Source organism: Phoxinus phoxinus (genome assembly GCF_949152265.1).
Source record: "Phoxinus phoxinus genome assembly, chromosome: 25".
NCBI lineage: Eukaryota > Metazoa > Chordata > Actinopteri > Cypriniformes > Leuciscidae > Phoxinus > Phoxinus phoxinus.
In genome coordinates this window covers 19052621-19075613 of record NC_136900.1, presented here as the reverse complement: position 1 = coordinate 19075613, position 22993 = coordinate 19052621, and the positions used below count along the sequence as shown (strand labels likewise).

The 22993-nt window shown below is 37.7% G+C and overlaps 1 protein-coding gene across 10 annotated transcripts in view; it reads left to right on the top strand.

Annotated features, from left to right (window-relative positions):
• The window catches only part of cadps2 (Ca++-dependent secretion activator 2), a 134340-nt gene that overhangs the window by 54749 nt on the left and 56598 nt on the right, over window positions 1–22993 (top strand). For all 10 annotated transcript variants that reach the window (XR_013796524.1, XR_013796525.1, XR_013796526.1 and 7 more), the window contains exons 4-8: window positions 10323–10403; window positions 11752–11982; window positions 12401–12522; window positions 18869–18980; window positions 19415–19554. Coding sequence is in view for 6 of the 10 variants with exons in the window: in XM_079603803.1 (XP_079459929.1) it covers window positions 10323–10403; window positions 11752–11982; window positions 12401–12522; window positions 18869–18980; window positions 19415–19554 (686 nt within the window). In the remaining 4 variants the exon portion in view is untranslated. The remainder of the gene's footprint in view (window positions 1–10322; window positions 10404–11751; window positions 11983–12400; window positions 12523–18868; window positions 18981–19414; window positions 19555–22993) is intronic.

The window sequence follows — 22993 nt, the reverse complement described above, 5'->3', positions numbered from 1 at the left end:
GAGGTTACATAATCAATTACTTTTTTGAAGTAACAAGTAAAGTAATATCTGAGTTACTTTTTCAAACTAGTAACACAACACATTACAGCTTAAATAAGAAAATTTGGCATGAAATGAAATGAAAATCTATTTTTAAATGTGACCGATTCATTCATGTATATGTTTAGTTTTAACAGTTTTTGTTATATTTAATCCAAATCTTCCAGTAAAAACGACGGACTTCTCTCTATTGACGCATGACGAACTTCTCCAATAATTTTTTTACAACTGACTGCAAGCTCGCATTTATTTTTGAATGCAATGCCCACATATCAAAATCCAATTAACAACTGTTCCAACTCCCCACCCTACATGTATGTCACAAATCAGAAGAAAAGATCTGTCACTACTTCGCAACTACTGTTTGCTTTCTCCGCAAATGTATTTATCTGGAATGCTTACCTGCTATGGCTGAATTTTACCTGTGATATCATATTCTGTAACTCATCTGATTGGAAGACAGAAATGGACAGGAAATCATGGGAAACTAATCTTATAAATCACATCATCTCATGGTCAACCATAGATGACCACATTAAATCAGTCAGCTGATCAATAAATCAAGCACCCTGTGAGGTGTGGAACATCTGGTCGGGCAGACAGGCAGGCGGGTCGTGTCTCAGGTGGACACATTGAGAAATCCAGCTGTGCCCTTCTGATCAGAGAAGCCCGTCGCTGTAGCCCAGCCCCCCCTGTTCTCTTCTCAGCACCTGTCATCATCTTTCTAATGAACACATTCAGCCTGGCCTTGTCATCTCTCGTTAGCTCGCCGCGACGGGGCCGGAGGACGCGCCCCGCAGCTGAGACACCGGGAAGAGTAATGAATTACCACAGCGATACTCATATCTGTCTGACAGGGTCAGGGCGGACCATCAAAAACAGAGGCGGCGCGTCCCAGTGACATCACACTGCAGACTTGAAGGAATAGTTGGCTTAAAAATAAAAACTCTATCAGCATTTACTCACGCTCAAGTTGTTTCAAAACATGTATGAATTTCTTTCTTCTGCTGAACACAAAGGAAGGAAGATATTTTGAAGAAAGTAATCAGACAGTTGATGGACATATTGACTAGGAAAAACAAATACTATGGAAGAAGTCAATGGGGTCCATCAACATTCTTCAAAATATCTTCAACATTTTTTTTTTTTTTTAAGCGAACTATTCTTTTAAGGTTAAAAAATATTGAGTCCCTAAAAGCATGTGACATTGACGTTGACATGTTTAAAAAGCCTCTAAAGAATTTGTCCTAATTATAGCTAATTCAATATCTACATGGCGTCTGGTGGAAAAATATGTTGATTATTCATATAATTTTTGCATGAAGTCTCCTATCTAGAACAATTACTACCTATTGCGAGACATGAAACCATACACTTGTTAGCTGTGGTCAGATAGAGGCATTAACGCGTTAGAGAATATTTATGAGGAGACAGGGTTAAGGACATACCGGGATCTGCAGTCTTGTTATAATCTGCCTGGATTCTCATGGTTCTTGTATTTACAGCTGAGATCTTTACTTAAGGCTTATGGAGTTCCTTGGGACATATATGGCTCATTGCTTTGAATCCATGAAGGGGAAAACAGCCACGGTCTCTATTATTTATGGTAGTCTTGTCATGGAGAAATGTGGAACTCTTGGTATTACCTGCATTTGGGACAGAGAGCTTAGAGCGCAGGATCACAGTTTTGATTGGGAAACAATATGGCAAAATGTTTCAGTCTCATCTAAAAACCCTTCCCACCAGCTGATAAACTACAATGTAATCCACAGAATATATTACACACATCTGAACCGTTTTAGAGTGAAACTCTTTCCCTCGAGCCTGACAAGCCAAACCCACATCAAGATGTTGGGTCTAGGAACACACCATTGGCAGGGCTCAATCCGAGAGCCGGGATAAACGGTTGTCTTTCAAATTCCCTCTGCACGCTATAGGATAGCGCTCCAACCAACCAGAGCAACGATGGTGGTGACGTAGTCAGAGCGACGGAACACATCTTCTTTTTTAAAGAATGACTTCAGTGCCGTTCTTTTCTCAAAGAAAAGCTTAACTCCAAGTCTTCCAGAGTCAAGGCCAAAGCCGATTCGAAAGACCGCTGTTCGCCAGCGGCAGCAGCCATCTTCTTTGTTTGCTTCTTTGAACCGTTGCAACTCTGCCGTCATTATGTTAAGCCCACCCACCAACTCTATACACGATGTGATTGGCCTGACTAGAGTTTGGTTTTTCCAGCTCGCTAGCCAACGGAGAGTTGCTAGACAATCCCGGCTGCAGATTACATTTGCTGCCGCTAGGGTGCGTCTACATTTCTAGGCTACTTTCCCTCCCCTGTGACAAATGTAGCACTGGGACAATTGGCAGTTTTTTCCGTCTATTCTGGGAATGTCCACCGATCTTCAACTTCTGGGTTAAAGTCTCTGCTGTTCTTTCACAACCTTTGGAACTGACAATTGATCCTTAGCCATGTCTTTTCCTTCTTAATGATGTCTCCTCTGTAACCTTAACTTTAAATCAAAAACGGACTTTCTTCTCCTGGTTAACAGCTGCCAAGAAAACTATCATTAGTTCTTGGTTTCCTCATAATTCTTTGTCAAAACAGCAACGGTTGTCCTATTTTATAGATATTGTTCATTTGGAGCGATCAACTGCATTAATTAATAGAGCAAAGATTATAACTATTATGCACTGGAACCAAACTCATGACAGCTTGATTTCTATTCTTAAAACTTAAGTGATCTAAAGGTATAGGATATGAGAGTATACCAAGATGTAGATCAAGGCAAATGGGACTGCAGGTTCTCTTTGTTTTTGTTTTATCGGTTTCCTTTTTAAATAAATAAATAAATCCTTCATAAATTTATCTTTATGTCAACAGACAGTTTCTGCCTGTAAATCATCTATCTCTGACATTATGTAATGTATATAGTTATTTTATTTATTTATTATTCTCTATGTTTGTTTATCTGTTTCTCTTGTGTATACCCGTTTTGTATATTTGTTATCCGTTATGTCCACACTCAATTAAGTCAGTGAAAATGTGTCAGTGTTAATGCTGGTAACTTCGTTCGTAAGAAAAGCATAATAAAGTGTTGGTAAAAAAGAGCTGGGCAACAGTATAGTTACATTTAATTTTTAAAAAAGAAATGAAGATGAACAAAGTTTTTACGGGTTTGGAACAACATGAGTGCGAGTAATTAATGGCAGGAAATTTCTTTTTTGAGTGAACTAACCTCTTGACATGATGTGAGTATTCCAATTTTTTTGTTTTTATGGCTATCGTCACTACTGGTATATTGAAGTCAGTGTTTTGAATCGATTCATTGAAATAAACTGTTTCACAGAACTTGATTGTTGTTGATCAGTCTTTTTAGCTACTGAAGCTTAAATAAGAGATGCTATTAAAACAGAAAATGAAAGCTAGTATTGACAACCAAGTAAAAAGCACAGTTCTTTGATCCGGCACAATCATTAGAAATGTATTTTAAACTCAAAGTGTGGCTTAAAGCAAACCAGTCTTGTGACCATTAAGTGAATTTTTTATTTATTTGATTTTTTTTGCTTGTATTTGTTCATTTTTGTTATTTTGTATGTTATAATCTCTGTATTTCTGTATTTGTCTAGGGACTACGGATGTAAATTAGCCCTGTGGCTATAATCCGGCATGTTTACGTCTGTTTTTGTTGTTTCAATGCAGATGTTCATTAATGTGCATTGTCCCTGTCAAATAAATAAATAAAAATGGTCAATATTCAATAAATGGCCAGAAAGCACAGAAAGACAACCCATACTTTTTTTATTGCGAGAATAAATCTGTGTGACTGGAGACGGCTGTCTTTTAATTGGTTGGCTAATTTAGATGAGGGGGGTAAAGAAAGCTCGGGGAAGATTAGAGCGTGACAGCGGCATGTTTCTCTCCAGGCTGGTGACGTCTTTCATTAGGGCACTCCTAAGGCTTGTTGTCATAGAAATTGTTGCCAAACTAACCAAAATAGAGCAGCTAGAGAAAAGTGAACCAGTTGGTAACACGGCAACAGAAAAGAATCTGGTGTGCATATGTGTGTGGCTCTGGGGAGGTGATACATTCTCCTCAAACGAAAGCCATTTTAATGCATTATGAACACAAACCTGCTGTGCTGTGCCGCTGGTATATTTCAGTGGGATGTCCGTGCCGCTGTCCGTGTTTTGGCAGTTTTATTATTCTTTCTTTAGCCACTGTTTGCGTCATTGTGCTGGGAAATGGCTGATGTGGTCATTCTGGCTGTCAAAACCAGCAATTCATGACAGAATTATCTGCTCGGCTGGGGACATTTCAAACTTTCAAGCTGTCAATCATAATAGATTTCCAAAGCTTACTGTATTAAGGCAAGAAAAACATAAATTGTCAGCACTCAGACATGACAATTATAAATAAAATGACTAATATTATCTTAGCATCTGCTTTAAATTAATTTAAATGATTGGAATCAAAAATGTAATAATTACAAAAATGAAAAATTATAAAAGTACAATTATTGTTTGTTGTTATGACTACTGCTACTGCAATAATTATAAATATTATAAATCAATCCGTCCGTCCTTCCTTCCTTCTTTCCTTCCTTCCTTAATGGATCATATTAAATTGATTAAAATTATGTAAATGAAACATAAATTTGCAAAATGTTTGTTGTTGTTGTTGTTTAAATTATAGTATACTTTTATACTTTAATTATTTAATGCATAATTTAAAAAAAAAAACTTTTTTTTTTTTTTTCAAATTGTACAAATGTGTATTATTATTTTAAGAGCAACATCAATATACATCAATTAAGAGCAAATCATTAGGAATATGAATTGCATTAGCAGATCTTTGAGATTATTGGGATATTAAATGAATCTTGTGGTATCCTGTGGAAGTAACAGACGGGTCATTTTATAGGATCTTTTTGTAATTCACCAAGTGAAGCTGAAGCAGAATCTGATTGGCCCTGATCCTCAGGTCCAACCTTATCTTAATTAAATGTCACATTTTTGCAGTGTGCATTCAGACATGTACAGTAGCTCACAGTCTAAATAGTGTGCTGAGAGCAAACACCAGAGTTATTAGTCACTAATTAGTTATAAATAAGCTATGAATGTTGTTGGTTATGTGATTTTACACAGGCCTTAATTACCTGTCTGAAATAGATGGCACCGTTAATTCTTAATTAGTGGCCAGTATCCACTAATTCCCTTTAGAATGTTCTTTTAATTATGCGCTTCCGCATATATTGCTCACTAAATAAATAATATTCTTGAAACCTGACAGATATGAAGACCTCTGCGGTAAAATCAAACCCATGGGCACTGTATTATTTCCGGTGTAGCCATCAAAGTGAAAATGTTGTTCACAATTCCCAGAAAACTGCAGCCATTATCACATGATTATTTGATCTCACCCTGACCTTGACCTCCTGTTGTTGGTGGGGTCATTAGGTATATTATTAGTGGGTTTTAAATGTGGTTTTCATCCCTGTGATGCTCTCATTACTTCCTGTACGTTTCACAGGTGCACTTTCTTTAACTCCTCTTACCATCTGCGTAGATGTGGCTAACTACATCATTAAGGCCTCCCACATGTGACCAGACCAGCGCCGGGCTGACAGGAGGCCTTCATCTGGTCTGCTTGCTCCCACACACTCCTTATGTGAGATTTTGAGGCGTTTGTTGATTTGCATATGTTAATAGAATGAGTCGATAATGAACGTTGATGTGATGGGAGCAGTAGATCGGCTCAGCAAAGCATGGCCGACATCACCCGGCCTCATTACAGAGAGTGTCACACTGCTTCACTCAAACAATGTCCTGATAAAACCAGATCTTTGCATGTTCTTCTGCTGTTTAGATAAGTGTTTTTGAAGTAACAATTGAAATCAGAACAGTTCTAACAGGTATTGTGTACACAGTGTACATTTTTTTCCTTCTATGGGATTATTTCAGACGAAAATATAAATGCCATTTGACCATTGAAAATCCTTGGTTGATTTTTTGGGTGGTTGCTAGGCTCAGGCTGTTGTGGGCACTTTATAGTGTGAACTGGATGGTTGCTTGGGTGTTGTGAATGGTTTCAAGGGTGTTCTGGGAATTTGCTATGTGGTTACTATGGTGTTCTGGATGGTTTATAGGTTGTTGTGGGTGATTTATATGTGGTTGCTACTTGCTAGGGTGTTGTGAGTGGTTATAGGTTATTGATAGGGTGTTGTGAGTGGTTATAGGTTATTGATAGGGTGTTGTGAGTGGTTATAGGTTATTGATAGGGTGTTGTGGGTGGTTTATAGAGTGTGGGTGGTTACTTGGGTTGTAATGCATCTTCTAAAGTGTTCTGGGTGGTTAATATGTGATTTCTAGGGTGTTGTGGTGGTTACTAGGTGGTTACTAAGCACCCTGCCAAGGTGTTTAGGGTGGTTGCTATTGTGCTACAGATGATTGCTAAGGTTTTCTGGTTGGTTTATAGTGTTGTGGGTTGTTTATACAGTCATGTGAAAAAGAAAGTACATTCTTTTTAATTCAATGGCTTTACAAATCAACAAATCATAACAAATATTATGTATAAATTTACATAATAAAAAATAAAAGTTTTGGCAGTTTGCTGGTCTGGAGCTATCAGGTGTGTGTTATCACAATGCCAATGAGGAAAGACATCAGAAATGAATTTTTAAGAATGATCTTAGAAAAGCAAATGTTGCAGCCATTCGAACAAACCACAAGACTTCTGGAACAATGTCCTTTGGACAGACGAGACCAAAGTGGAGATGTTTGGCCATAATGCACAGCGCCAAGTTAGGCAAAAATATCAGAACAAACACCTCATTCCAACGGTCAAGCACGGTGGTGGAGGGGTGATGATTTGGGCTTGTTTTGCAGCCACATGTATGGGGCACCTTGCAATCATTTCAGGGATACTATGCAGGCATACCAGAGTATTCTAGAGTCAAAAGTGAGGCCATCTGTCTGACAGCTAAAGCTTGCTTGAAATTGGGTCATGCAACAGGACAATGATCCCAAACACACCAGCAAATGACTGAAAAAGAATATAATCAAGGTGCCCAGTCAAAGTCTAGACCTCAACCTACTGTAATTGAAAATTTTGCGGCGGGACCTTAAAGGAACACTCCGACTTTTTGGGACTTTAGCCTATTCATCTTATCCCCCAGAGTTAGATAAGTCCATACATACCTTTTTCATCTCCGTGCGTGCTATAAGTCTGTTTGACGCACCCACCGCTAGCCTAGCTTAGCACAAAGACTGGATGCAAATGGTTGCAGCTAGCATACTAATCCAAATAGGTGACAAAATAACGCAAACATTTTCCTATTTACATGTTGTGATTTGTATAGTCACAGAGTGTACAAAAACAAAGTCACATGAGACACAGAAATATTTTAACCGTATAAATACTGGGAACTATATTCTCTGAAGGCGAAGCACTGCTACTTGGGCGGAGTGATAACCGCAGCACCTGAGACGTGCCGTTGTTTCTTCTGTCAACAAAACCAACGTGATGTCTCAGGTGCTGCGGTTATCACTCCGCCCAAGTAGCAGTGCTTCGCCTTCAGAGAATATAGTTCCCAATATTTAGGTTAAAATATGTCTGTGTCTCATGTGATGTGACTTTGTTTTTTGTACACTCTGTGACTATACAAATCACAACATGTAAATAGGAAAATGTTTGCGTTATTTTGTCACTTATTTGGATTAGTATGCTAGCTGCAACCATTTACATCCAGTCTTTGTGCTAAGCTAGGCTAGCGGTGGATGCGTCAAACAGACTTATAGCACGCACGGAGGTGAAAAGGGTATGTATGGACTTATCTAACTCTGGGGGATAAGGTGAATAGGCTAAAGTCCCAAAAAGTCGGAGTGTTCCTTTAAGATAGCTGTGTATAAACAAATGCCCGCAAACCTCAACGAATTGAAGAAATGTTGTAAAGAAGAGTTGGCCAAAATTCCTCCACAATAATGTGAGAGACAGAAAATTGTGATGCGATCTGGGAAAACCCACCACATGGTGAAATGTGACATACAGTTTGATACCACATTAAAGCTGGGTTCAAGCCCTTTCCAAATCTGTTTTTATTTATTTTATCGTTTGTCTGTAACCAAAGTTATGGTTATCTGAAGTCGGCTGATCGCTATGATTTTCAGGAATGGAATTTTGAGAAAAACGGGTTTAATTAACTCATGTCCTGCTAGCGGGGCGACTGGCGCTCTTTTTTTTATTGCCTTTTTTCATATCACATATTTTAGTAATCATCATAGATTAGGTATCATTCGAAAGCTTACAAACTCAAAATTCATCCTGCGAAAACCGTTTTTCGGTTTAAAACAAAGCACAATGTTTTGTTTCGAATGTAAGTGGACACATAAAAAAGTAGACATTTAACAGCCTATTTTTTCATATTTCTTAAGTCTGTATTAGAGCCCTGCGCGGGACTGTTTTCTTCATCCCGCGCCCGCTGAATTTCTGACCATTACCGCCCGCTCCCGCAACGTATGTGTTACACTCCCGCCCGCTCCCGCAATATGTATGTCCACTCCCGCCCGCGCCCGCAAAACTCTGAGAATCTATTCCCGCACAATAATAGAGATGCATTGATTTTGTGTCTTCTCCTGTCCCGCAGGAAAAAACACGTATTTGGATTGCTTTTATTAAAGAGATTCATGCGGTTGTTTGTTTCGTTTCCCTGGCCTGCATGCATTCTGACGCACTGGTCAGGAAGACGAATAGTAGCCTGGCTAGGCTATCGGGGACATCTAAAACGCTTTGGCTACCGCGCGTTTCTTTAGACATTTGTCACAATGAACAAAGTCCAGTTCTTTTCCATCTTTATCACAAACAATTGAGAAACTTCTCCAAATGTCAGACTTGCCTTGCTTAGGTTTTGTGCTGTAAATACCTAGTTTGAGGTTCTTTTCTACATCATTTATTGACATCTCCATCATGTCGCTAGGCAACCTCCCTATCCCGCTGTGTTTTTTTTAGCCGCCCGTTCCCGCCCGCAGCAAAGTTCAAACCGCCCGCTCCCGCGAGATTTGCGTTGGGTCCCGCGGGACCCGGCGGGACTCAATCCCAATGCAGCCCTCTAGTCTGTATGACCAAAAATGACAGTATTTTAAGTCTATTTTGCTGCTATGTAAAAAAAAAACGAGCAAAACGCGCCGGTGCGTTTGCCGTCCCCAGAGGGTTAAATAATGACACAGTATAATATGTCATGTATTGTTGTTCATCTGAGGTTGTATTTACCTCATTTTAAGATGAGCTAAAGACTAGAAGATTTTCCTATTATATCCTGATATGTAAAAGCATAGAATTCAAAAGGGTGTACTTTCTTTTTCACATGACTTTAGGTGGTCTCTAGGGCGTTCTGAGTGGTTTATAGAGTGTGGGTGGTTACTAGGGTGTTCTGTGGGTTACTAGGTGGTTACTAGGGCGTTCTGAGTGGTTTATAGAGTGTGGGTGGTTATTATGGTGTTCTGGGGGTTACTAAGTGGTTTCTAGGGTGTTCTGGCGGTGGGGGAAGGGATTTATAGAGTATGGGTGGTTACTACTGGGGTGTTCTTGGTGGTTTCTAGCGTGTTGCAGGTGCTTTATAGTGTGATCACTTATACTGGATCTGCAGTGCAAACTGTACTGGTCTAGTTACCTAATACTTTGTTCAAATCACCAAGTATGAGCCCTTGCAAGTGGCACTTAATAAAAAAAAAATTAAAAACTTTCAGAGCGAACTAGTATGGTGCAGTAATAGTGCAGCGTGAAATGGGAGCGGAGTCCACCCTACTGCCGCCGCAGGGAGAAGAGCTTATCAAGTGGAAACAGTGCTACGGTGGGGGTGGTATGTGTGTGTGTGTGTGTGTGTGTGTGTGTGTGTGCGCATGATACAGAGAGATTTCCCACTCATGGAGAGGAAACCCTGCCTTGACAACATGCCAGCAGTGCTGTGTGGGTGTATTTGTGTGCCACTTTGTGTGTGTGTGTGTGTTTCACACTCCAAAAACGTTTCATTTGAGGGCATGCCAGAGCCCCTCAGTGAACAGATAAAGACATTAAACGTTTTTATGATCTCATATTTCCTCGGTATGGCCTGTCCAAGTAGCACCGAAGCTTCATGAGGCTCAAAAGAGATTACATGACTAATCATGGTAGTTATTAAGCTCATCTTTCTTGTCTTTTCACCACGGTCAGCTTTGATCTATCCAAATCTACCTGTGGGTAATGGGTTTAGTAAACCGTGTTAAATAGATAAGCTTTGTCTTCTGTTCCCCTGCAGCTGGACAATGTGGACGAGCAGGCGGCACAGATCCGCAGAGAGCTGGACGGGCGACTGCAGCTCGCCGAGAAAATAGCCAGAGTAAGAAACCTTCACCTGCTTCTATCTTTAAAGTGAAAACACCAACAGATTGCTGTAAAAAAAAATAATAATTGTTTGTGTGCATTCATATGCGTTTTATTTACTGTAGATGTCATCTTGTGTGGTGATAGTTTATTACAGAGTGCACCTCGGTGTTTCCTTTACACAGGAATGTCTGATTTGCGAACAAATGATTACTATTCGTTTCTTCTTGATGAGTCCATCAGAAGCATTTCACTCAAACTAGCCATTTTGAGTCAGACTCAGTGCATCATTCAGAGACATTACGGAATGAATGAATGAGAATAATATAAAATATAAATATGAATAAATAAATAAAAATATTTTGGAGAAAAAAAATATTATTAGTAATGCTATTTTTGGGGACTCAAGTCAGTGAATCATTCAGAGCAATACGGAGAAAGTAAGTAAATTCATTACAAAAATTATTAAATTCAATGTAATAAAAAAAACTGAAAAAACAAAAAAAAAATGAATAGTTACCGGTATGCTATTTTTTTAGCATATTGTGGAGTAAGTCAGGATTCAATAATAAATAATATAAAATAACATAAAATAATAATAAAAAAGAAAAATTAATAAACTTTTAGTCTGACTATTTTTTAAATGTATTTTGGACTAAGATATTGTGGACTCAGTAAGTACCGGTATGTCATTCAGAGCCATTATGGAGTAAATGATAAACATTACATAAAAAAGATTATTATTTTTTTTAATACTATTAGATAGTATAACCAGTGTTTCCCAACCCTGCTCCTGGAGGCACATCAATGCTGCGTCCCAATTTGTATACTATCCGTCCTAAATAGTATTCAAAATTAGAATTAGTGCGTCCTACTCCCAAATTAAAGTATGTTTGACACTTTTTATCCGTGTTTGTAGGTCTAATCGATTCCTTGTCTAACTCGCAATGGGTTATGGACAATATTAGTCGCCAGAGTCTGCAAGGATCTCACTTCGGATTCTAACCGGAAAAAGTAGACCATCCGGGTATCTTTAGAATTCTCATTTCAACATACTACTATTTGGGATGCACTAATTTTAATTTCAAATGCTATTTAGGATGAATATGCGAATTGGGACACCAGAAATACGTTGGTCAGATAAGGGAGACATCCAAAATGTGTTGTTGGTGTGCCTCCAGGAACAGGGTTGGGAAACACTGAGTTAGGCTATTCTTTAGATTATTGTGGACCAATCAGTCATATTGTGACATGAGTGAATGAACGAATAAATAAACAGTCAGTAGCATATTGTGCACCAATTGTAAGATTGACTCAACTGTACGAGTACCTGACATTAAAAATGTTGATTCTGCGTCCAATAGGAGAGGAAGTTCCCGAAGTTTATTTCCAAAGACATGGAGATGATGTACGTGGAGGAGCTCAGGTCATCCGTTAACCTGCTGATGGCTAACCTGGAGAGCCAGCCTGTGGCCAAAGACTTCAAGCCCAAAATCAAGCCCAAACTCACACCCATGAACAGCTTCCTGGACATCGGCGACGAGAACGACTTGCCCCTCTCCAAATCCGACGTGGTGCTGTCATTTAGTCTGGAGGTAGAGATTGATAAAGATGCCATCAATCATTGCTTTACAGATCACCATGGTGGTTGTGATGGTTTTCATTTTGCAAGTCTTACATGCATCACATTACACAGCTACAAAAGAATGGTTCCACTAGGGATTTTCAAAACTACATTTTTTAATAATAGATCAACAGTGGTTTAGTTAAACAGCTACTGTAGTTGCCAAAAAGTAGACAAACAAATCTAAACAATGCTGGGTTTTTTCAACCCAACTTTGGGTAAAATATGGACAAACCCAGCCGTTGGGTTAAATTTTTACATTACATTTTTAACCCAACGTTTGGGTTTGTCCATATTTTACCCAAAATTGGGTTTAAACAACCCAGCATTTTTTAGTGTGTAAATGAAGTTGAATTGTCGCTCAGTCTGCTCGTGTGGTCTCGTGACAGATTGTGATCATAGAGGTGCAGGGGCTGAAATCCGTTGCTCCTAACCGGATTGTGTACTGCACGATGGAGGTGGAGGGAGGAGAGAAGCTCCAGACGGATCAAGCCGAAGCCTCCAGACCACAGTGAGTATGGTGTTCACAACGCCTCTACATGATGCTGTTCCTATTCACCAAAGAATCCTGAGATAGGTTTCCACAACAATATTAAGCAGCACAACTGTTTTCAGCAATGATAATAATAATGTTTCTTGAGGAGCAATTCAGCATATCAGAATGATTTCTGAAGGATCATGAGGAGTAATGATGCTGAAAATTTCGCTTTGCATCACAGGAATATATTCAAATACTGTTGGGAAAAAACTGCTATTTTAAATTGTACTGTTAAATGTACTGCTTATAGAATTTTTCACAGCATTGCCATTTTTACCGTACTTTTAGACTGTACTGGAAAGTAAGGTTAGCAAATCCAAAGGTCAGTTCTCAAACAGGGTCATGCAAGGTCGAGATAGTCAAAAAATCCAATATCATATCCAGTAATATACCATAAATGAAAAATAAAGGTCAAATACAAGACTTCATGAAGATGGACAGCTTCATTTCTCACAATGTGACTTTAAATCTCACAGTTGTGGCTTTGTTTACCATAATTGCAACTTTAAATCTTGTAAATGTGACTTTGTCTCACAGTGTGAGATGTATTTCTGAATCTCTTATTTTATTTATTAACTTTATCTCACCCTCAACTGCTTTATTCTGAAATTGAAATGGTGAACCCAAACAATAGAGTAAAGCTATGCTAGTGTTTTCTGGTAAGAGCTCCCTCTGGTGGTTGGGAGTTGCTTTATCAGAAACAGATGCAAGTCCAAGTGCCAGCTACAACCTTTTTTTTTTTTATAAAATGTTCCTATATGTTTTTAAAATAGTGTTTTAAATGTCTCTTTATGTTAACCGTATGTTTTAACTGAAAGCATTTCCTACACAGTCATTCATTATTCAGATGTACACAATGTGCCAATCTCTAACCTTTTTAAGGTCACTGCGCTGTTTTTTCTATAGTACGCTGAATTACAAAGCTGCTGAGAACATCTCACACTTGCTTTTTATCTTCAAACCTTGAGCATGAAATCCCTCTTATCTCATCAGCTCACCATTAGCGTAGTGACAGTTTTGACACTGAAAATATGCCAGCTGCGCAGCTCTGAAGGGAACCCCGAAATGACACTCTTTGTGTATTAAGGCAAGGTAAATAGGGTAAATAAGAGATATATCACCACCATACTTCAACAGTTGATTGACTACATTAATAATTGCAACAAAAAAAAAAAAGTATTACAAGTGCAAATGCAAATGAGGCATTATCTAAATAAATATGCACTAATTTGCATACATTTCTAGAATACAAATCTAAACATTGGATGAAGCCAGGTTCAAAATTCGTGTTTCTTTTTTTGTTTGTTGATATATTAGTCAAAGGTTTTTACAGAGGGGATTTTGGATATCTCTTTTTATCACTCCATAAATCTGAAAATACTGTCAACAGCAAAAAAATAATTTGTTGGTCCTTTTTTTAGGCATAACATGTTGTATAAAATCAGGAAAGTTATATATGAACAAATCTCTCTGTGAAAAAAACTTGAGAATATAGATAAGAATAAAACGGTTAAGTTGTGTGTGTGTGTGTGTGTGTGTGTGTGTGTGTGTGTGTGTGTGTACAGTAAGTGCTAGTGGAGATTTCTGGCTCAATGTAGGAGGAAAAACTCATTTTGAGAAAACGGCCTTTAAAGATGTATACTGTAATTGAAAGTGCTCTAAAAGATACTGTTAAAAGTATAGTTTGGATGTTTTCTTTCCACTAGTCTGAAAAAACACTTTATGAAAAGCCCAAAATCTCAAAATTGTGTCTCGCTCGCCTTAAACAAACCCGATAAAAAAAGTAGTTCCTATATCAATGTTGCTACATTTTTTCCTTCAATGCAGAGAAAACTAGAGAAAAAAAAGTTGGGCTTTGTCTTTATACATCTACAATGGCACTCGCAATGACGAGACACTTACTGTAAGACGGAACATTTCATTGTGCAGTTTGAGAATTTTTAGGAAACAAACAAATCATTTTCACCATTGAACTGCTGTAGAGATTGCAGACTCCCTAGCCAGTGTACTAACTAACTAGTAGCTGAATGAGACACACCCTATTAGAAATTGGATTGAATGTGAATGTGAATTTCAATAACAATATTTACTTGGACTGTTATTCCAATCAATACAGAGTCAGTCAATACTTCTCCCCCTCATTTTTGGATTTCATCTTATTGGTTTTAGTTTATTAGGTTTCATATTAGTGGTTTGTTGAGTAGTTGTGGAGTTGTTGTGTATGTATAGATGCGGTTACTTTAATTTAGTGAGTAAATGGTGTTCTCAGTATTTTAAGGGGACTTTGATTGCTGACTTGAAGTGATTGCTACTTTGACCAGGTAAATGCAGGAGTCTTTTTCTCCGAGAGCTCTTGAATCGATCTCACCTCCAGGAGTTCCACTATAGGCACGACATGACAAGAGGAGGAATTCATCAAGCCTAGATGAGCTTTTCTCGCTCTCTGTGAAAGACAGGTGGCTTTTAAGAATGTAGCGTTGCTTGGAAATATGACTCAGATCACACTCATTGGGCCAGTTATCCAGTAAGATATTCTAAACGGATGCAAGGAACGCAAAGTCTGGAAGAAATGGCCCATCAATGAACAGCTTTAGATTAATGTTGCTCCTAATTTTGATCAGATCAGAATTCAGATCTTGCTGATCTCAAGATTCAAGCATGTGGCACTTTGTTAAAAGGGGTCATATCATGAAAAATATACTGAAAAATTCCTCAAAATCATGTAAAACTTAATTACAATGTTGACTTTATCTGTGAAAGCAGAAACTCCTTTAATGTAACGAGTATTTCAAGTGGAAGTTCTGTGTTGGAGTTACATTTTAATCTGGCTATGATGTCATTTCCTGGAAATGTGATTACAGAGAATGTGGCAAGGCTAAAACACCTGCAATTTTGGAAACTGCACAATATGTTATTGTTATAATGGGGATGAACGATCCTGTAAACTGTGCAATTGTTGAATAAAAAATAAAAATAAAATAAAAAGACAAAAAAAAATTAATAAAAAAGAATGTGGCAAGGCATTATTTTAAGGCATTAGATGTTTATTCTAGGTCTTTTATTGGCTTTTTGCACATAACCTACAAATGAAAGCGTAATGAAACTCATTTTCTTCAAGGTGTTTTTACTTGTTTGTTTTTTTAATACGTTGAATGCTGCTTTTCTTTTCTTTTTTAAATCGTTTTCCCTTGCAGAACTGAAAGATTAAACTCTCCACTGCAGGTCTCTTGAGTTTTAAAGATGATTATTCTCAGTGGCTGGTTTTGTCAACTTGAGCGTGTTGAGCACAAATGCGACTAAATTAAGAAAGTCCTTTTAATGTGAATTATGTATTGCATCACTGAACTGCTTTTTTATTAGATGCAAAGAACTGTTATTGTGTTGCCTTGGCAACAGTTTGCTTATTAAACGGTCCTCTTTTCTTGTTTTGGGGCTTCATACAGCCTCTAGGTGGTGAGAGGTCAACTTTAGACCAGTCACCCAAAATATTCTTCCACTGAATGAGCTCCCCAAGGCGGTTTTGGGCTCTAGATAATGTGAGTGAAAACAAATAAAGGATCTCCTCTGTCATTGGCATTGGCAAATGCTGAATCGCATTGAGATGGATGGGAAGGCTAATAGATAGCATTGTCCAGATATTGCACACATCCTTGGTAATATCATAAGGCCTATAGACACCCAGCCGAGGTTCACACAGAGGCTCAGATACCAAGACTGTCTAACCAGACAGTGATTCAGCTCTATGACTCAGTGTTTGCTATAGACACACAGTCTAGACTAGCTGTGAAAAGTGTGCGAGTGTGCTGAATCATGATTAAGGAGTTAATGCCTAATTTGATTTAAGAGATTCATTCGTTCTTCTCAAGTGTATGGTTTCTTCATCAATATATTCAGATCTCATATGCTATAAGCTCAAGCTCAACCAAGTGGACATACAGTACAGTTTATCTGCATTACAGGCCTCGTTTTAGTTTTTATATTATAGAGAAAACATTGCCATGTGACATTCAGAACGCTGTCGGTGGGCTTGATTGCTTTAGAAAGCAGAAGAACTGAATTAGATGTGGGAGCCGACTCCTACAGTCAGTTTGCCACAAGCAACTGTTGGCCCGCTTGAGAGAGAGAGTCAGTTGGATTACGTTGTTGTGTGTTTACTCAACTATAGATATACAGTATGTCTGTATTTTATGGTGATCCTATCACAGAAACTCACACATAGACGCACACTCACAAGCTGATATGCAAACATGCCATACTTGAAGACGACTCTCAGTCATGCTCTGCCAACTTCTCTGGCAGTCTTGCTTTTAGAGTCAAATTTTGAGTCTTTCTTTTGCAGTCAAGCCATGTTTTAAAGTCTTTTTTAGAGTCAAGATGTGTTAGTTTTGTGTGTGTGTGTGTGTGTGGGGCGGGGGTTGTCTTGCCTTTGGAGTCAAGTCATGTTTTTAGAGTCAAAGCCTTGGTTTAAAGTCTTGTTTGTTTGTTTTTTGTCAAAATGTGTGTGTTTTTTAGTCATGCTTTTAGAGTCAAGTCTTGTTTTTAGAGTCAGTTTTTGTTGTTTAAGTTGCTTTTGAAGTCTAGTCGTGTTTGAGTCATTCGTTTTTAAGCCTTTTGATGTCATGTTTTTAAGTCTAGTTTTGGTGTAAAGTGTTTTGGAGTCAAAACAGTTTTTTTAGTCTCGCTTTAGGGGTCAAGTAATGTTTTTGGGACACAATTTTTTTTATGTTTTGGCTTTGTAGTCAAGTTATGTTTTTAAAGTCAAGACTTGTTTTAAAGTTCATTTTAAAATGTATTTAAATAGATTTTTTGAAGTCATGTATTTTGAGTCAAAATTTGTTCTTAAGTCTTATTTTTGGAGTCAAAATTGTTACCTTTTTTGTCTTGCATTTGGACTCAAGACGGGTTTTTAAGTCTTGCTTTCAGAAATGAAATGTATTTAGTCTTGCTTTTGAAGTCTTGTCATTGTTTTAATTTTGCTTTGAGTCTAGTCTTATTTTTGGAGTCAAAATTTGTTTTTATGTCTTGTCTTTGAAGTTAAAGCTGCAGTCCGTAACTTTTTTGGTTTAAAAATGATACAAAATAAATTTTTGAGCAAGTACTTAAATTTTTGAGCAAGTGCATAACCAGCCAGTGTTCAAAACTATCTGCTTGTCTTAGCTCGATTCAAAACGGTAGGCTTGTAATAATGTTTTTCCAGTGGTACTGGTGGATTTCCGCGGGAAATTCGAGCATGTCTTTGTGTCTCTACGTCACATCCGTACACATAAAGAAGGAGTCTCAGCTAGCAGGCTATGAGTGTGAGGATGTTGGAGGTGGAGATTTATAGCCTTTTCTCACAGCACTTGATATAATTAAACTTATCAATTTGATGGCGGATCCAGAAAGGTTATAAACGACAATCACCAGTGACAACTGGAGATTTACCCGTTGTAAAATGCAAAAGACTTCGTGGCTGCAGAAAAAAAGAGACTGCAACCGGGCCCAAAAGTGGATGTGACATTTTTTGGTGAAGAAGAAGTACTTTTTTCCAAAAAGTAGAATCTGTGATTGTGAATGCCAGTATCCACACCGGCGCGGTGACTGACAGCCGCTCATTCTCCTCAAAACATTGTGTTCATCCGCGCTGTGCCGTGCCGAGGCACAACCCACGTAAAGTTTATAATTCTGTGAATAACAATTGCAGATTTCGAACAGAGATGGCGACAAAGAGGAAAAACTACGGACTGCAGCTTGAAGTCATGTTTTAAAGTTTTGTTTTTGATGTCAAGTTGTGTTTTATGTATTGTTTATGGAGTGAATTCTTGCTTTTGGAGTCAAAATAAGTTTTTAATTAAGTCAGGTCATGTTTTAAAGTTTTATTTTTGAAGTCAAGTGGTGTTTAATGCATTGCTTTTGGAATAAAGTCATGTTTCTGGAATTGAAATTTGTTTTTAAGTTTTGCTTTTGGATTCAATACTTATTGTAAGTCTTGCTTTAAGAGTAAGGCTTCAAACCTCAGCCCACCCCCAAATTAGTTTAATTTTGAGACAGGAATATGTTTGAATGCAGATTACTTCTGTTTAACAAACATAACATTTTATTTGACTATTTAATTTGAACCTTATTATGAGTGTCATACTTGTTTAACATTGAATAAACATAAGCATAACAAAAGCACGTCCTCACAAAAACTAAATAGATACGTTACCATCCCACATACTAATTTAATCAAACAAAGACAGGGAATATTCAGCAGGCGCTCCATTGTGGGTCTGAAGAAGTGGTGAATGCAAAATGAAGTCTCCTATTGTGACGGCTGATTTGTTTTCATCTGCTACAGGTGGGGCACACAAGGAGATTTCACCACCACACACCCCCTGCCCGTGGTCAAAGTCAAACTCTTCACCGAAAGCACTGGAGTCCTGGCTCTGGAGGACAAAGAGCTGGGCAGGGTGAGACAAGTGTGTGTCTGTCTGTCCATCCTTTACAGCAAGCTTCCTCTGCGTTCGATCTCCACAATGTGCTTAATAATTAGCTGATGTTGCGGGAACAGATGTTCCGCACACAGTGTGTGTGAACCGTGATGTGCGTGCACATGTGTCCGTATGTGTGCGAGGGGAAAGTGAGCTACAGGCGAGGGAAATCTCTAGTCATTAGGGCTCACGCTCCCACAGTAACAGATGGAGACTCCCCATTAGAGACTCGCACCAAACAGACTGCACCTCCTCCATCCGTTTTCTCCTGCCGTCTCTCTCTCTCTGATAGTAACCCTCTTTTTCTCTCGTCTCCCGTCATCCCCTTCACACCTATTTCTCCAGCTGCCCATCCAGGTGTGTCAGTCCTAATCATTTCTCTTTTTTCTCTCTCTCTCTCTTGTTCTGGCTAGGTGGTCCTTCACCCCACCACAAACGGGCCCAAAACGGCTGAGTTTCACAAGATGGTAGTGCCTAAGAACAGCCAAGATGTGGATCTGAAAATCAAGCTGGCGGTCCGCATGGACAAGCCCCCCAACATGAAGCATAGCGGGTACGTCAATAATGATGCTCGTATTCTGACCTCCAGGATCTGAATAAGTTCTTGCTTGTTTATATTATATACGACATGAGGGAAAAACAATGCACACATTAGAACTATAAAGAAAATCCATGGATAAGTAACATTTGTTTAATAATAATATAAGGGTCTTTTCTCACATGTGGGGAATAATCTGTATTATTATTTAAATATAGAATGAATAAGTCCTTAGGTAAGCTTGTAATGATAAAATATACTGTATATAAATTGTTTAGCATTTGTTTGAATGGGCTATTTTTTCTTAGTAAAAAAAACAAAACAAAAAAAAAAACATTCAGCTCAAAGCAAGTGTACATGAATGAGGTACATTTGGAAAAGCGTGATTATAGTGCCATCTTGTGTCTGGGGATTGTATATTTCCTTGTATTGTTCTTGTGAGTCCTCTTATGTCACACATTAAGTTTACTTGGACTTCCAGGAGTCTCTCAGGAAATGGTATCTTGTCTGACACACTGACACTCCCAAGATTATTCATAAAATCCCCCAAACTAGCCCCCTTTCACATGGAGATTCCGGAAAATACATATTATTTGTCCTGGGATGGTTTGATTTGGGTTCATTCACACTGCCAGTGATTTTCTGGAATCTGTCCATGCGTTCACACACATCCCGTAAAGATCTGTGACATCGATATGACATATAATCTCTCCGCAGCGTCTTAAGTTTGCTTATGGTCTGCGATTTCTCTCTCTCGAAACCACACTTGTGCGTTTTTTTTCTCTCTCTCTGATTGGATCATAAACTAAGGCATTGCGTACCGTTCCACTAAGCTGACGATCTCAGCATCATCACTACACTGTAAAAATAAGTTGCTGCCTGAAATGTTTAAGTCATTTCAACTTAAATTACTTTTAACTGACTTTAAAGGAGTTGAATCTTGTATAACTTATTTTTTAAAAAGTTGAAGATTGCTTAACTTATTTTGACGAGTTAAAGCAATGTAAAAACATATGTTGTCATAACTTATTGATTATATAATTTTTTACAATGTACGACATCCCTTACCGCATTGAATCCTGCCTTTTGTTCACACAATAGCTAAATTAAATAACATCAATTAAAAATTTGGCAACATTTAAGAAAAAAATAATAATTTTCTGGTTGATATTTTTTAAAGCATTGGAAATTGCAAAGAAGGAAAAAAATATTACAAATTAAATAATGAACATTCAAATAAATAGCAAAATAAAAATAAAAAAACATTTAGAAATTGGCAACATTAAACATAAGTAAACAAAAATATATATAAAATGAATTATTTATTTGTAAATTACTTTTTTCTCCACTTTTTCCATTTTTTTACCTACCTAAACAGCAATGCTTTAATGAATTGTCAAATGTTAGTTCATTTTATGACAAAAAATCTGATCCTTCTGTCTGTTGGTTTTTACTCATCCAGTATGAGCCCTCTCAGTAAATGTCATAGTTTCCAAAAGTGAGTATGAGCAGAGAAGATGTGCGGGACCAGCTGCTGGGGTCCTTCCCTGAGTGGGACGGGGTCAGGGGTCATATCAGTGCCATCAGCCTTCTAATTACACAGAGGCCCTGCGTGATTCCTCTATAGAGCGGCTCCCTGGGAGCCCTGTCCTAATTGGCAGAAGCCTCTTCAACCTGGAATTACCTCTTTAGCAGATCACACAAGACATTGCAGAGGACGAGGACCATTTACATGCTCAAACTATCTCAGGCCATTCTCACACGGTGCTGAGACATATTGATAATCAACTTTTTATGATTGTGACATGTTATACAATATTTAATTGCTTACTTTACCCTCTTCTGTTTTCTTTTTCCATCAGACAATATTTTAATGAATAATGACTCCAATTTACATAGCTACATTAAAAAAGTTAAATATAAATTTGGCGGCATTAAACACAAGTCAACTAAAAATTAATATAGAACATTAAATATGAATTAAAATATTATATTAATAATTTGTTTATAAGTGTTTTGTAAATTACTTTTTACCTACCTAAACAACGTTTAAATCAAATGAATTGTACACATAATATTTCATTTTATTTCATTTTTCCAGTTAGACAAGTATCTGATTTCTTCAACAGGTCTTTTGAAATTCATACCATTTCAGTCTTCGGTTTTGTCCAATTGCCCATATACCCACTCACGTCCACCAAAACAAACACCTGATGACTGTCCCAGTGCATGGGAAGAGAGGGAGCGGGATTTTCAGGTTGAGTGCACCCCATTAAAAGAAGCCATCTGTTTATCAGCAGAGCGACTGAAGAATTGGGAGGCATTCAGTTTTGTGGAGTGACCCAGCGTGGCCCTGAGAGAGAGAGAGAGCTGCCAGCTCTAGTCTGATCAGTCTGTCTCTGTCTCACTTACTTTCTTTCTCCCCCATGCTCCTTTTTTTTATGCATCTCTTTGTACCCCTTTAAAACCATCTTTGCCCTCATTCGTTTGAGGGCCAGGGCTCACATTAAAGCCCTTTTTACACATTCACATTTTTCTCTCATAAAATCTTCTTTAACCTTCCCTTTCGGGTTACAATCGCACATTGGATTTGGGACTCATTGGTTTGGGTTATTGCTTGAAATTTGTTATACTACCTATTGCTAGATTTCATTTTAATTTCAGTTTTGGAAATTTTGCTATGTGCTTTTGTAAAAAAAAAAAAAAAAAAATCTGTTATTTTTATTTATTTATTTATTTATTATTATTACAGTTTTAGTTATTTTAGTACTCAATCATGTTTATTTCAATTAATTGCCAAATGCAACATTTCAATTTTAAAAATTTAGTTTTTCATCTAATAGTTTACAGTTTACATCTAAAACATTTCTGCTTGTAAAATGTTTTTAATTTCTATGCAAATTATTCACAAATCAGTTTTTTTATGTATATTATGGCATTAAATTGAATGACAGGTTATTTACAAATGCTTTTACACCACAGAGAATCCATTCTGCTTGTGTTTCACAAACAAGGCCCAAATTATTTTATCTGCAATACTGCCGTTCAACCACATGGCGGCGCTGCTACCGTTGTAATAACATCTAAGGAAGCTTTTCTTTTAGTAATGTTTAATCTAGCTTTTTACAGTCATATTGGCATAAATTGTGAGCTTAACAGTTGTATTATGTTTTTAAGCTCAATACAGTATCTTAACGCACATTGTGCAATGTATAAGTGACAAACCTATTGACTTTTTGTCCAGATGTTAGTGAACCCTGAGAACAGGCTGGGGCGATTTAAATAGTTTTTATAGCCTACAAACAGGTTGAGCACTACTGAGTAGGTTTGAAGAAAATATACATCAAATCTGATTCAACATAGTGGTTTAGACACACTGTAAAAAGTGAGGAAACCTGTTGGATTAAAATTATTATATAAACGCGTTATTGAAAAAATTTAGTTATGTGGAATT